Raw genomic sequence first — 15,835 nt, 5'->3', positions numbered from 1 at the left:
GGCTCCTGCTGGTATGGCAGACCCCGGTCTCCTGCTAGTATGGGAGGTCCCAGTCTCCTGCTAGTATGGTAGGCCCTGGGCTCCTGCTGGTATGACATGTCCACGGCTCCTGCTGGTATGGGAGGTCCTGGGCCCCTGCTGGTATGGGAGGTCCTTAGCTCCTGCTAGTATGGAAGGTTCTGGGCTCCCGCTGGTATGGAAGGTCCTGGGCTCCTGCTGGTATGGCAGGCCCCGGGCTCCTGCTGGTATGGGAGGTCCTGGGCTCCTGCTGGTATGGCAGGCCCCGGTCTCCTGCTAGTATGGGAGGTCCCAGTCTCCTGCTAGTATGGAAGGTTCTGGGCTCCTGCTAGTATGGTAGGCCCTGGGCTCCTGCTGGTATGACAGTTCATGGGCTCCTGCTGGTATGGGAGGTCCTGGGCTCCTGCTGGTATGGGAGGTCCTTAGCTCATGCTAGTATGGAAGGTTCTGGGCTCCTGCTAGTATGGAAGGTCCTGGGCTCCTGCTGGTATGGCAGGCCCCGGGCTCCTGCTGGTATGGGAGGTCCTGGGCTCCTGCTGGTATGGGAGGTCCTTAGCTCCTGCTAGTATGGAAGGTTCTGGGCTCCTGCTGGTATGGAATGTCCTGGGATCCTGCTGGTATGGCAGGCCCCGGGCTGCTGCTGGTATGGGAGGTCCTGGGCTCCTGCTGGTATGGAAGGTCCTGGGCTGCTGCTGGTATGGGAGGTCCTGGGCTCCTGCTGGTATGGGAGGTCCTTGGCTCCTGCTAGTATGGAAGGTTCTGGGCTCCTGCTGGTATGGAAGGTCCTGGGCTCCTGCTGGTATGGTAGGTCATGGGCTCCTGCTGGTATGCAAGTCCTGGGCAACTGCTGGTATGGAAGCTTCTGAGCTCTTGCTGGTATGGAAGGTTCTGGGCTCCCGCTGGTATGGAAGGTCATAGGCTCCTGCTGGTATGGAAGGTCCTGGGCTCCTGCTGGTATGGCAGGTCCTGGGCTCCTGCTGGCATGGAAGGTCCTGGGCTCCTGCTGGTATGAAAGGGCCTGAGCTCCGACCGGTATGGCAGAACCTTGGCTCCTGCTGGTGTGGAAGGTCCTGGACTCCTGGTGGTATGAAAGGGCCTGGGTTCCTGCTGGTATGAGATGTCCTGGGCTCCTGCTGGTACAGGAGAGCCTGGACTCCTGCTGATGTGGCACGTCCTGGGATACTGCCGGTATGGCAGGCCCTGGGCTCCTGCTGCTATGGCAGGTATTGGGCTCCTGCTGGTATGCAGGCCCTGGGCTCCTGCTGGAGTGGAAGGTCCTGGGCTCCTGCTTGTATGGCAGGTCATGGACTCCTGCTGGCATGGAAGGTTCTGAGCTCCCGCCGGTATGGAAGGTCCTGGGCTCCTGCTGGTATGGAAGGTCCTGGGCTCCTGCTGGTATGGAAGGTCCCGGGCTCCTGCTGGTAAGGAAGGTTCTGGGCTCCTGCTGGTATGGCAGGTCCTGGGCTCCTGCTGGTATGGAAGGTTCTGGGCTCCTGCTGGTATGAAAGGGCCTGGGCTGCGACCGGTATGGCAGGTCCTGGGCTCCTGCTGGTATGGCAGGCCCGGGCTCCTGCTGGTATGGGAGGTTCCAGGCTCCTGCTAGTATGGAAGGTTCTGGGCTCCTGCTAGTATGGGAGGGCCTGGGCTCCTGCTGGTATGGCAGGCCCCGGTCTCCTGCTAGTATGGGAGGTCCCAGTCTCCTGCTAGTATGGAAGGTTCTGGGCTCCTGCTGGTATGGGAGGTCCTTAGCTCCTGCTAGTATGGAAGGTTCTGGGCTCCTGCTGGTATGGAAGGTCCTGGGATCCTGCTGGTATGGCAGGCCCCGGGCTGCTGCTGGTATGGGAGGTCCTGGGCTCCTGCTGGTATGGAAGGTCCCGGGCTCCTGCTGGTAAGGAAGGTTCTGAGCTCCCGCCGGTATGGCAGGTCCTGGGCTCCTGCTGGTATGGAAGGTTCTGGGCTCCTGCTGGTATGAAAGGGCCTGGGCTGCGACCGGTATGGCAGGTCCTGGGCTCCTGCTGGTATGGCAGGCCCGGGCTCCTGCTGGTATGGGAGGTTCCAGGCTCCTGCTAGTATGGAAGGTTCTGGGCTCCTGCTGGTATGGGAGGGCCTGGGCTCCTGCTGGTATGGCAGGCCCCGGTCTCCTGCTAGTATGGGAGGTCCCAGTCTCCTGCTAGTATGGAAGGTTCTGGGCTCCTGCTGGTATGGGAGGTCCTTAGCTCCTGCTAGTATGGAAGGTTCTGGGCTCCTGCTGGTATGGAAGGTCCTGGGATCCTGCTGGTATGGCAGGCCCCGGGCTGCTGCTGGTATGGGAGGTCCTGGGCTCCTGCTGGTATGGAAGGTCCTGGGCTGCTGCTGGTATGGGAGGTCCTATGCTCCTGCTGGTATGGGAGGTCCTTGGCTCCTGCTAGTATGGAAGGTTCTGGGCTCCTGCTGGTATGGAAGGTCCTGGGCTCCTGCTGGTATGGTAGGTCATGGGCTCCTGCTGGTATGCAAGTCCTGGGCAACTGCTGGTATGGAAGCTTCTGAGCTCTTGCTGGTATGGAAGGTTCTGGGCTCCCGCTGGTATGGAAGGTCATAGGCTCCTGCTGGTATGGCAGGTCCTGGGCTCCTGCTGGTATGGCAGGTCCTGGGCTCCTGCTGGCATGGAAGGTCCTGGGCTCCTGCTGGTATGAAAGGGCCTGGGCTCCGACCGGTATGGCAGACCCTTGGCTCCTGCTGGTGTGGAAGGTCCTGGACTCCTGATGGTATGAAAGGGCCTGGGTTCCTGCTGGTATGAGATGTCCTGGGCTCCTGCTGGTACAGGAGAGCCTGGACTCCTGCTGATGTGGCACGTCCTGGGATCCTGCTGGTATGGCAGGCCCTGGGCTCCTGCTGCTATGGCAGGTATTGGGCTCCTGCTGGTATGCAGGCCCTGGGCTCCTGCTGGTGTGGAAGGTCCTGGGCTCCTGCTTGTATGGCAGGTCATGGACTCCTGCTGGCATGGAAGGTTCTGAGCTCCCGCTGGTATGGAAGGTCCTGGGCTCCTGCTGGTATGTAAGGTCCTGGGCTCCTGCTGGTATGGAAGGTCCCGGGCTCCTGCTGGTAAGGGAGGTTCTGGGCTCCTGCTGGTATGGCAGGTCCTGGGCTCCTGCTGGTATGGAAGGTTCTGGGCTCCTGCTGGTATGAAAGGGCCTGGGCTGCGACCGGTATGGCAGGTCCTGGGCTCCTGCTGGTATGGCAGGCCCGGGCTCCTGCTGGTATGGGAGGTTCCAGGCTCCTGCTAGTATGGAAGGTTCTGGGCTCCTGCTAGTATGGAAGGTCCTGGGCTCCTGCTGGTATGGGAGGGCCTGGGCTCCTGCTGGTATGGCAGGCCCCGGTCTCCTGCTAGTATGGGAGGTCCCAGTCTCCTGCTAGTATGGAAGGTTCTGGGCTCCTGCTAGTATGGTAGGCCCTGGGCTCCTGCTGGTATGACAGGTCCTGGGCTCCTGCTGGTATAGGATGTCCTGGGCTCCTGCTGGTATGGGAGGTCCTTAGCTCCTGCTCGTATGGAAGGTTCTGGGCTCCTGCTAGTATGGAAGGTCCTGGGCTCCTGCTGGAATGTCAGGTCCTGGGCTCCTGCTGGTACCAAAGGTCCTGGGCTCCGACCAGTATGGTAGGCCCCGGGCTCCTGCTGCTATGACAGGTCCTGGGCTCCTGCTGCTATAGCAGCTCCCTATAAAAGTGGCACCTCTTTAAGGCTTCATGCCTTTGCCGTAAGGATATCTACTGCTTTTAGTTCAAGTTATATTGCCCTACAAGCACCTTAAGATTGCATCATACACATCTACCCATAATCCCTAGTCCATTCGGCGATTCTGCCATCTCTGTCCTGACAGCCTAGGCTTGAATTTTCTCTCTCAAGAGCCTCGCGCCACCACAAATCTCTTCTGGATTCACAAGCTCATCTTTTAGTAGCTCGCTAGGATCTTTTCCAATATCACATAGATGAGTATATTATAAATCTAAGCAGATTAACCTCTGTTACCTCTAACATGGAGCACCCTAAGAGAAGCAGACTGGAGGAGTGGGAGAGCTGGCCGGTCTGGAGGGCTGGAGTTTTCTGAAGGATTAAGGGCACTATGCCGTAGACAAAATGATGATCGATGCAAGGACCATGGGAACATGGTCTTGGGAGGCAGCGGGAGCGCCTCGAAGCTGAAAGGCTTCCAGTCTAGGCGCCTCATGGCCTGGAGACACACATTGCAGCTTCGATCTCCCACTCTTGCCTTCTTTCCATCAGTAAGACAGTGTGACCTGGTGGTAGTGGGGGGGGGGGGGGGCAGCCCATCATCTCCCCTGTCCTGTCTCAGGCTCTTGTGTAGCAGGAAGGAGACTGCTGAGAAGGGAAAAGCAACTGCTAAGAGACCTCCCAACCTTAGAAATATTTTCACACTGCATGACTCAGTATCCAATCCTGGACGAGAGGTTAAAGTGGAGCAGAAAAGAGATGACGCCATGCCTACTTTGGGCTTTTCACATATTATATTCAGTAAAATTAAAGCACATTCAAGTTAATAAGAAGGTAGTATACTGGAGGTAGCGTCACCTGTCCTGGGCGATTCTGCTGAGCAGAGGCTCCAGCCAGCCCGGGTGGCATCGGCAGGCAGAGTCCATGAAGACGAGGACCTGGCCCGTAGACCTTGCCGCTCCCAGCATGCGTCCCCCAAGGACCCCAAGTCTCCTGTTGCTTCTGATGAGTCTCACACCTTCTACTCTGGAGACGTACCTGCTCAGGGCCAGCTTCAGAGGACCTACAGGAGAAAGACACCCAATATCAGAACCAAAAGCATGAACCAAACCTGGTCAATGCTAGTCAAAGGTTGATGGAGGTTTGGTTGTTGATGAACAGTAAATAACCATGGTTTATCCATGACCATAAAAACATGAATGTGTCCCAAAGAGCAACGAGTGGAAGGTTGGATAGGTCGGCTTTCAGCCCGAGACTTTCGAGACAAAGACATCTTGGATTTCATGGCCAATGGCCATCCTGATTATGCTGGATTTATTGGCGGCTGTTGATACTGTCCCTCATTCTTGACTTTTAGCTCGACTCCAATCAAAAGGGATTTCGGTACAGCTCTGAATTGGCTCACTTCGTTTGTGGAACAAAGAACTCAGAAAGTCTGGATGCCCCCTTTCTCCTCCAAAGTACAAGGGTTGTCAGTTGGCGTGCCCCAAGGCTGGGATCTGAGCCCTACATTATTCGATGTCTATTTTACGGCGTTAGCGCTGTTCCCCGAGACATTAGAGGCTAAAGTAATGTCTTATGCTGACGGCACTCAGCTCCTGTTTACCTTTAGAGAGGCGTGAGGAGAATAGCTGGAGAGCCTATTAGAAATTGTCTTTCACGTGTGTTCCATTGGATGTCCATCAATCACTTCAAATGTAACCCGGACAGATTCTATTCTTTGGTCCCATTTCACCAGACTCATGGAGGTCCTTCTGGTCGAATGATGCCCCCCACTAGGGTGACCAACTGTCCGTAAATTTCACGGACCGTCCGTGACTTGGATCTCACATCCATTGTCTGGGATGATCCCTTTTATGGACACCTTTTGTCCGTAATTTTGGGCATTGGAGAACAGCACTGTTCCCCTGCGAGAAGCCTCAGATCCCTGATGGGGCCGCCTCGCACTCCTCCTCTGAGCACAAAAGCAGCCCGCCCCGCCCACTGTCATGCTGTATGCGGCTGATGGCCACATACAGAATGACAAAGGGCCAGTCTAGGCTCTTGCACCATATGGTGGGCCTCCCTCTGCCTCGGTCAAGGGCAGGGCATTTTGTTTTAACAGTACATAAAGAAAAATGTTGCACCTCACCAGATGGAAGAAATGTTCAGAATCCAGTTCATAAAAAGAAGCCAGCGAAAGAAGTTAGGAAGAAGGAGTTATGGGTCTTTCACAGTCTCATTATTTTAGAACTAAAGCATTTTCAATATTATATACAACAAAGCCATGGTTGCTGCTTTTCTATTTAATGCAGCTAACAACCATTGGCAAAGCCTTTAGTCCTGGCTTGTTGTAGGTGTAATGAATTCAATATCTGGATGCAATAACAGAAGTAGCAGAGTACCTGTCGGACAGCACACTATGCGAAGCACAGATTTTTAGCTTATGTGTTTTAAGTCAAACCCTTAATTACACCGGACACGCCATTTGGAGAGACCCCCAAGTTTTTTCAACCCACTTATAGCCCTGGAAAAAGCACCATGTCACAGTCGCCTCATGTCCTGGCACAGTGCATCATGCATGACTCATGACTTCCAAGTTTTCAGATTGCCTATGTGCAGGGGCATAGTGAACTCTCCCCCGCCTCACCCCTTGCTTTAGGAGCTATAACAGGGGTGAAGTTCTTGAGGACCCTCTTCTGCTTGCAACTGTGCAGACAGAGGCTCAGCTCATAATTAATGTGAAAAGGTGGGTGAGTAAGTAAGTGAAGTAAGTAATCGTGATGGCTGGATGGATTAGTGAAAGGATGAATGGATGAGTGAAAGGGTGAATGGATGGATAATGAGAGAAAGGATGGATGTATGAGTGAATGAGTAGAAGAATGGATGAAAGAAAGAGTAAATAAATAGATGTATGGGTGGAATGCTGGATGTATTGGTGAAATGGTGGATGTATGGGTTAAAGGGTGGATCAATGGGTAAAAGGGTGGATGGATGAGTGAAAGGATGGATAGATGAGTGAAAGGGTGGATAATGGGTGAGTGAATGGGTGGATAGAGGAGTGAAATGATGGATGGATTGATTAATTGATAAGTGAAAGGGTGAATGGATGGATGGGTGAGTGCAAGGGTGGATGTAAGGATGGATGAGTGAAAGGGTGGATGTACGGATGGATGAGTGAGTCAAAGGGAGGGTAGATGGGCCAAAGGATGGATGCGTGAGAGGGTGGATGGATGGAAGGGAAAGGATGGATGGATGAGTGAAAGGATGGATGAGTGATAGGGTCAATGGATGGATTCATGAGTGGATGGATGGGTGGGTGGATGGATGGGTGAATGGATGGGTGAAGGGATGGCTAAGTGAAAGGAGGATGGCGAGAGAAATGGAGGATAGATGGATGAGTGAAAGTATGGATGGATAATTGACAGGATGGATGGGTGAATGGGTGTATGGTTGAGTATGCAAGGATGTATGAGTGAAAGAATGCATAGATGAGTGAAAGGGAGGGTGAGGAGCTGGAAGAAAGGATGGATGGATGAGTGAAATGGTGAATGGATAGATGGATGAGTGATTGGGTGAATGGATGGATGGATGAGTAAGTAAAAGGATGGCTGGATGGGTGAAAGGGTAAATGATTGGGTGGATGAGTGAACAGATGGATAGGTGGAATTGTGGATGGTTGGATGATGGCTGGATCAGTGAAAGAGTGTTTGGAGGGCTAGATGATGGATAGGTTTGGATATGGCTGAATAGGTTTGAATATGGATGGGCACACAGATTGAAGGACTGAATGAACTGTGAAAGACTGAAGGATGGATGAAAGAATGAATGGGTGCCACACCCCTTGGTGACTCATCCAGCCCTTTCAAACCAACACACAACGTCAGGCAGCAAGCACAGAACTCGGGCTTGAATGCTCCTTCTGCCTGCCAAAAAGCAGAAACTAATCCCTTGTACAGCGATGTGGTACCACAAGAGACATTCCGCTCTTGTGCCGCTGGGCGGCACTGCTCCCATGCCACCAGGAAACAGCACGGGCAGCCCTCCACCTGCCCCAAGGCCATGAGAGATGCATGAGGGCACAGCTCCGTGCAGCCCTTCTGTAGGAAAAGGTGGGCAAGACAACATAACCTGCACTTGCAGACAACAGCACCGACGTGACTCGAGTTCCTTCCACCCCAAAATTGTTTTCTTTTTAAAATGTTGCACCCCTAAGAATATTGCGCCTGAAGCAAAGGCCCCTGTGGCCCCACCCACTGCCTACCAGTATGGAGGACACCTGGTAGCCCTCTATGTCTTAAGTAACATTTCCTATACATTGAATTTCACATTTATGAGTCATTGTCTCTATATAATAGGGTAGTCTCTTGATGGTGCCTGTTTGCACAGGGTAGCCACTCCTTGGCTACAAGGGAGATTCTTCAGTCTTCTTCTTTCGTCGAATGTCGAAGGTCCAGAGTTTCTGTTCAGTTTTGCAGGTTCAGGATAATCTAATCTCTTGAGGCCCAACTCCCACTCTTATACTAATCTGGGGGGCTGGGATACCTGCTAGGTCACGCCTTATGGGTGGGACCTGGGAGGGGGTGGTTACACCCACTTCCCTTTGTCCAGTTTCGCGCCAGAGCTAGGGCTGGAGTGCCCCAGCGCCGGTTTGAACTGGACTATGCAAGGAACACCTTGTGTGCCCCAGGCATGTCTCATTCCTTTCAGCCCACCCTGCCCCAATACACTAAAGGCTGTCTGGGGAGGTGCTAGCACCTCCCCAAGCAGGAAACCTATTGTCCAGGCCTCCCTGGCTGGGATCACTCCCAGCTGCAGGAGGTCAGACTTGTGTTGTGGCAGCAGCATCCATTTTGTGATGCTGAGGCTTTGGTCAGAGGCTAACAGTTGAAGTATGATTTTAACATGTCTTTCCCTCTACAAGGGGGGAATAATATTCTCATGTCCAGAAATGGCATGGGGGTATTATTCCACAGTGTTAGACACCTTACACGACATGTTTCGATAAAGCCAAACCATAGTTACCATAACCGTCTAAGATTATAAGGCACTTTAAGAGTATATGGTAGGCTATATCATAAAACAGCTATAAGGACAAGGTTCCGAAAGCTGCAGACAGGCTCAGCTCATGCTAGAGCACCATCTCACATGTTACCAAGCACTCTGCCTCCAGGATTGTTAAGGCCTGCCATAGGAGTGACTGATAGGTACACATGTGTCTATATGTAAGTTAGGTATAGGAATACTACACCTAAGCAAGGGGTGATTACACGACCTTGCCCCAGCTGAGTGATCAGCCAGTTGTGTCAAAATGGAAGGCCAGGCCAGGGGTGGCATAATACATGCTGCAGCCCCTGGTAGGCCTAGGGTACACCTATGCCCTGGGTACCTAGGGTACACTGTACAGGGGCCAATAAGGTGATCCTATCCAAATGGGTTATGCACCTAAAGTACATAGTATTAATTTAGAGAGAGAACAGCAGGGCTGTGGGTCTGATTAGCAGGCCCACAGCCACATCTAAGTCGAAAACCAGTAAAGCAAAAGCAAAAAGTGGGGGTGAACATAGAAAGCAGACCCTACTCTCCTACACTAGAGTACTGAAGGACATAAGAAATACGCTCAAGAGGCTCGAGGACCGACTGCATAACCTGGAGGTGCAGTACTGCTCTGACCCCACAGCAACAGCGCTAGCGGAGACGCGCACCAAACTTACAGAATACCAAACTGAGGCAGACAGGGAGCTTAAGTTTTTACATAAACACGCGACGGCCCGCCGATATGGTGAGGGTGATCGTCCGGGCAAAACGCTCGCCCATTTGTTACGATCGCAAAGAAATTCCTCCTACATCCCCTCAGTTGAAACGCCGCAAGGTGACCTTGCATGCACTCCTCCAGAAATCCTGGATACATTTCGAACATTCTATAAAGATTTGTACCGATCACGGGGAGCGCCTCCGTTGGAGGACCTGTCCCATTACCTAGACACGGTACAGTTGATCTGGTTCAATGCGCACCAACAGGGATATTTCGATCGCCCCTTTGCGGTAGAGGATGTCAAGGAGGCAATAGGGTCCCTGGCAGCCGGAAAAGCGCCGGGACCGGATGGCCTGCCAGCGCAGTTCTACAAGGAATACACTGATCTTCTAGCCCCCAGGCTTTTGGCCGTATACGCCGAGGCAGTGGAGGCGGGTATACTCCCAGCGTCAATGAGAGAGGCTATCGTCATTGCCCTCTTAAAACAAGATAAGGATGCCCAGAAGTGCGACTCATATCGGCCACTGTCCTTAATCAACACAGATGCGGAAATATTCGCTAAGATGCTCGCCACGCGGCTACAGCTGGTGTTGCCGCTCATGATACGCCCTGATCAGTCGGGATTTGTACCGGGCCGCTCCACGTCTCACATCCTCCGTACCCTTTTTGGGGTACTGCATTATCTGGCCCCGCAAGTAAAAGCTGTGGCGGTGCGCTACCTGGGGATATGGATTAGCACGGATATGCAGGAATTGTGGACAGAAAACTATGGCCGTACGCTGCGATGGAGAGGGTTAACCGCTGGAAGCATTTGCCCCTTTCGCTGGCGGGGCGAATTGCTGTGGCCAAAATGGTCATCCTACCCAAGCTACTATATTTATTTGTCAACATCCCGCTGCCCCTGACTACACATTTTCTGAACCAAGTGCGCTCGCAGATGATAGAGCTGGCGTGGGGTGGACGGCAGCCGAGGGTGGCCTGGGAGACCCTTACTCTCCCACAGAGACAGGGAGGTATGGCAGCCCCGGATTTCACGCTATATGCTTACTGCGCGCTGGCGCAGTTCTTGCACTACTGGGTGCACCCCACGCCGTTTCAGCCGCATGTAGCGATAGAGCAGGATAGGGTTGCCCCATCACCGCTCGACACGGCTCTATATGCACCACGCAAGAGGAGGTGCAAAGAAATTGACACTGTGCACTCACTAAAGTGGGCCTGGGACGGGTTGCGTCGTCGAGCCCGGCTGGACCTTCTCTATACCAAATCGTTGCCCCTGCGCGGGAACCCCATGTGGCCCCCGCTGCCAAATATGAAAACCGGGGAGCGCGCAGCGTCACACGGCCTTAAGACTGGGGGGGACCTCTTTCCGGGCGATACCTTCATCACGCCAGGACAGATGTGCGGCGCGGAGGCCCCGACGATACTCGACACACTGCTCTATTATCAGCTTCGCCACACATGTCAAAAGCTGTTTCCCACATTTGCGGCGCCGCCGCCGGACTTGTTGGCCCTGGAGAACGTGCTCAGAGTGGGCTCAGGGCGTAAACTAATATCCCGATTGTACGGAAGCATGCAAAGCAATCATCCAATTGTTGTCCCATCGGCATGCTGTATGTGGGATGCGGAACTGGGTACTGAACTCACTGACAAACACTGGGATATTTGCTGTAGACTGCTTGAGACCCTTTCCCCTAACTATCGACTCCGACTGATACATTTTAAATACATACACATGATATACCGCACGCCTAGCCGGCTTTGTCTCATGGGCTTGAGGGACACAGACAACTGCTGGCGTTGTAGTGCACACGGAGCGACGTTTTTACATATGGCGTGGGAGTGTCCCACATTGGCCTCCTTCTGGGCTGGTGCGTGCAATCACTGGCCTACTGATCCCCTGCACTCCGCAGACTACACTACTAGGGATCTTGCACATGGTCAAGCCTAAACACCGTAAACTGCCGGCCATTCTCATTTTGCTTGCCAAAAGACAGGTTGCGATGCACTGGGGAGGGACTACATCGCCGAACGTTAGGGAATGGATTAAAAGCGCTGTCTACAGCCAGACACAACTCGCTCTGTATTGGGAACTCTTGCCAGTGCGCTCCCGGCCAAATGATATATGGGAACCATTCACACACTGGTTGGCTCAAACTACGATTCAGGCATTATAACACAGTGCTATACACTGGTGGCAGCCGGACAGGGACGAGAGCCGGGTGGATCATGGGGTGCTGAGGTCAACGACTATGCTGTAGGAGGTGTATGGGATGGGGGGGCGGAGGTGAGGGGACCATGCGAGACTTACTGAGTAATGACGGGTTGGCACCTGGTTATCATATTGAGACTATTGTATTGGTGGGGAGCTGTGTTGTCGATAACATATCCTACTCACACTGCAGAGAATTGTATTTGTTTTATTGTTGAAAATTCAAATAAAAAGAATTTTAAAAAAAGGCAGGGGGTGTGTCTCATATAGGACCTGGGGGCAGTTGTCTGTCACATACAGGACCTGGGGGTAAGGAGTGTGTCATATACAGGTCCTGGGGGCAGGGAGTGTCTCTCATACAGGACCTGGGGGCAGAGGGTCTGTCTCATACAGGACCTGGGGGCAGGGGTCTGTCACATACAGTACCTGGGGGCAGGGGGGTGTCTCACACAGGACCTGGGGGCAGGCGGTGTGTCTCATAGAGGAACTGGGGACAAGGGTCTGTCTCATACAGGACCTGGGGGCAGGGGTCGGTCTCATACAGGACCTGGGGGCAGGGGGTCTGTCTCATACAGGACCTGGAGGCAGGGAGTCTGTCTCATACAGCACCTGGGGGCAGGGAGTGTGTCTCATACAGGACCTGGGGGCAAGGGGTGTGCCTCTTACAGGACCTGGGGGCAGGGAGTGTGTCTCATACAGGACCTGGGGACAGATGTCTGTCGCATACAGGACCTGGGGGTAGGGAGTGTGTCTCATACAGGATCTGGGGGCAGGGGGTCTGTCACATACAGGACCTGGGGGCAGGGTGTGTGTCTCATACAGGACCTGAAGGCAGGGTGTCTGTCACATACAGGACCTGGGGGCAGGGAGGGTGTCTCATACAGCACCTGGGGGCAGAGGGTCTGTCTCATACAGGACTTAGATGCAGGGAGTGTGCCTCATACAGCACCTGCGGGCAGGAGGTCTGTCTCATACAGCACCTGGGGCAGAGGGTCTGTCTCCTACAGGACCTGAAGGCATGGGGTCTGTCACATACAGGACCTGGGGGCAGGGTGTGTGTGTCATACAGGACCTGAAGGCAGGGGGTCTGTCACATGCAGGACCTTGGGGTAGGGAGTGTGTCTCATACAGCACCTGGGGGCAGAGGGTCTGTCTCATACAGGACCTGGGGCTCAGAGTGTGTATCATACAGGACCTGAAGGCAGGGGGTCTGTCACATACAGAACCTGGGGGCAGGGAGTGTGTCACACACAGGACCTGGGGGTAGGGGGTGTGTCTCACACAGAACATGAGGGTAGGGAGGTGTCTCATACAGGACCTGGGGGCAGGGGTCTGTCTCATACAGGACCTGCGGGCAGGGGTCAGTCTCATTCAGGACCTGGGGGCAGGAGTCTGTCTCATAGAGGACCTGGGGGCAGGGGGTCTGTCTTATACAGGACGTGGGGGCAGAGAGTGTTTCTCATACAGGACCTGGAGGCAAGGGGTGTGTCTCTTACAGGACCTGGGGGCATGGGATGTGTCTCATCAGGACCTGGGGCAGGGGTCTGTCTCATAAAGGACCTGGGGGCACGGAGTGTGTCTCATACAGCCCCTGGGGGCAGAGGGTCTGTCTTATACAGGACTTAAAAGCAGGGGGTCTGTCACATACAGAACCTGGGGGCAGGGAGTGTGTCTCATACAGGACCTGGGGGCAAGCGGTGTGTCTCTTACAGGACCTGGGGGCATGGGCTTTGTCTCATTCAGGACCTGGGGGCAGGGGTCTGTCTCATAAAGGACCTGGGGGCAGGAAGTCTGTCTCATTCACGACCTGGGGGGGGCAGGGGTCTGTCTCACACAGGACCTGGGGATAGGGGCCTGTCTCATACAGGACCTGGAGGCAAGGGGTTTGTCTCATACAGGACCTGGAAGCAGGGGGTCTGTCTCATACAGGACCGGGGCAAGGGGTCTGTCTCATACAGGACCGGGGGCAGGGGTCTGTCTCATACAGCACCTGGGGGCAGGGGTCTGTCTCATACAGGACCTGGGGGCAGGGAGTGTGTCTCATACAGGAACTGGGAGTAGGGAGTGAGTCTCATAGAGGACCTGGGGACAGGGGTCTGTCTCATACAGGGCCTGGGAGTGGGGAGTGTGTCTCATACAGCACCTGGGGGCACAGAGTGTGTCTCATACAACACCTGGGGGCAGAGGGTCTGTCTTCATACAGTACCTGAAGGCAGGTGGTCTGTCACATGGAGGACCTGTGGGCAGGGAGTGTGTCTTATACAGGACCTGGGGGCAGGGAGTGTGTCTCATACAGGACCTGGGGGCAGGGATCTATCTCAGACAAGAACTGGGGGCAGTGGGTCTGTCTCATACAGGGCCTAGACGCTGGGAGTGTGTCTCATACAGGACCTGTGGGTAGGGGGTCTGTCTCATACAGGACCTGGGGGCAGGGAGTGTTTCTCATACAGGACCTGGAGGCAAGGGTTGTGTCTCTTACAGGACCTGGGGGCATGGGATGTGTCTCATCAGGACCTGCGGCAGTGGTCTGTCTCATAAAGGACCTGGGGGCACGGAGTGTGTCTCATACAGTACCTGGGGCAGAGGGTCTGTCTTATACAGGACTTAAATGCAGGGGGTCTGTCACATACAGGACCTGGGGGCAGGGAGTGTGTCTCATACAGGACCTGGGGGCAAGCGGTGTGTCTCTTACAGGACCTGGGGGCATGGGCTTTGTCTCATTCAGGACCTGGGGGCAGGGGTCTGTCTCATAAAGGACCTGGGGTCAGGAAGTCTGTCTCATACACGACCTGGGGGGCAGGGGGTCTGTCTCATACAGGACCTGGGGATAGGGGCCTGTCTCATACAGGACCTGGGGGCAGGGAGTGTGTCTCGTAGAGGACCTGGGAGCCGGGTTCTTTGTCATAAAGAACCTGGGGGCAGGGGGGGGGGTCTCATACAGGACCTGGGGGCAGGGAGTGTGTTTCATACAGGATCTGGGGGCAGGGTTCTGTCACACACAGGACCTGGGGGCAGGGGGTCTGTCTCACATAGCACCTGGGGGCAGGGATTGTGTCTCATACAGGACCTGGAGGCAAGGGGTGTGTCTCATACATGACCTGGGGGCAGGGAGTGTGTCACACACAGGACCTGGGGGCAGGGATTGTGTCTCATACAGGACCTGGGGGCAGTGGGTCTGTCTCATACAGGATCTGGGGGCATGGAGTGTGTCTCATACAGCACCTGGGGGCAGGGAGTGTGTCTCATACAGGACCTGGTGGCAGGGAGTGTGTCTCATACATGACCTGGTGGCAGGAGTCTGTCTCATACAGGACCTGGAGGCAAGGGGTTTGTCTCATACAGGACCTGGAAGCAGGGGGTCTGTCTCATACAGGACCGGGGTGAAGTACTGGGAATTTTAAGCCCAGCGGTGCAGGGGAACACACCCTATGACTTCGGGTTCTTCCTGTTTCAGACCTACAGAAACACAGAGTCTTCTGGGTGAAGTCAAAGATCAGTTTATTGGCTGCAGACCAATTGCAGGTATCCTAGAAGTACAACAGCGTGTATGCTCTCAGGAGACTGCTAAAAGTTACAGAAACGGGCTTCTCCTTAAATACAAAATATCATGCTTCAGGCACACATTCCTTGTTTTATGATATGGCCATATAAATGTATACATTACAAACGAAAAGGCAGAGTCATGATGACCATCCCACATTCCAGTTAAGCCAGCCCACAATTATTTACCCAGCGAAGCTCAGATCCCACATCAGATATCAACAGGCCCCAATAAACACGGGCATCTCCTGTTTGGAAAACAAGCCATAAAGCAGGAACAGTCAGGTGTGAAAGAGATTAGCTGGAGGCTCGTGTGGGATGAAAAGGCTTTATGGTGTGTCAAGCCCTGATGCTAATCACAGGTGGCCGTAGGACGGGGAGCTCGTGGGACCAGACTGACCTGGGCCAGCGGAGCCAAGCTGCCCAGGTCACAGAGAAGTCAAAGGAAGGCACATGTGCTCTAAAAGGCCCGTATTTGCTCGTAATAGGTAGCCTATGTGAGGGCAACCATTAGATGGCCACCGCTCTAAAATGGAACCCACGGAGTCAATGTATAATAACGTATACATAGTGCATTTATAGCTAAAACGTTACACAAAGCACTTGTACATACCGTATTGACCATTCG

The 15,835-nt window shown here is 54.1% G+C and overlaps 1 protein-coding gene across 1 annotated transcript in view; it reads right to left on the bottom strand.

Annotated features, from left to right (window-relative positions):
- The window catches only part of GALNT15 (polypeptide N-acetylgalactosaminyltransferase 15), a 143,706-nt gene that overhangs the window by 84,391 nt on the left and 43,480 nt on the right, over positions 1–15,835 (bottom strand). The window contains exon 3 of the mRNA XM_085630980.1: positions 4,583–4,787. Within this exon, the coding sequence (XP_085487106.1) occupies positions 4,583–4,787 (205 nt within the window). The remainder of the gene's footprint in view (positions 1–4,582; positions 4,788–15,835) is intronic.

This window comes from Triturus cristatus, chromosome 10 (assembly GCF_964204655.1).
Source record: "Triturus cristatus chromosome 10, aTriCri1.1, whole genome shotgun sequence".
Classification (NCBI taxonomy): domain Eukaryota; kingdom Metazoa; phylum Chordata; class Amphibia; order Caudata; family Salamandridae; genus Triturus; species Triturus cristatus.
Note: the sequence above shows the minus strand (reverse complement) of the source record. Positions and strands in the feature narration are given on the sequence as shown.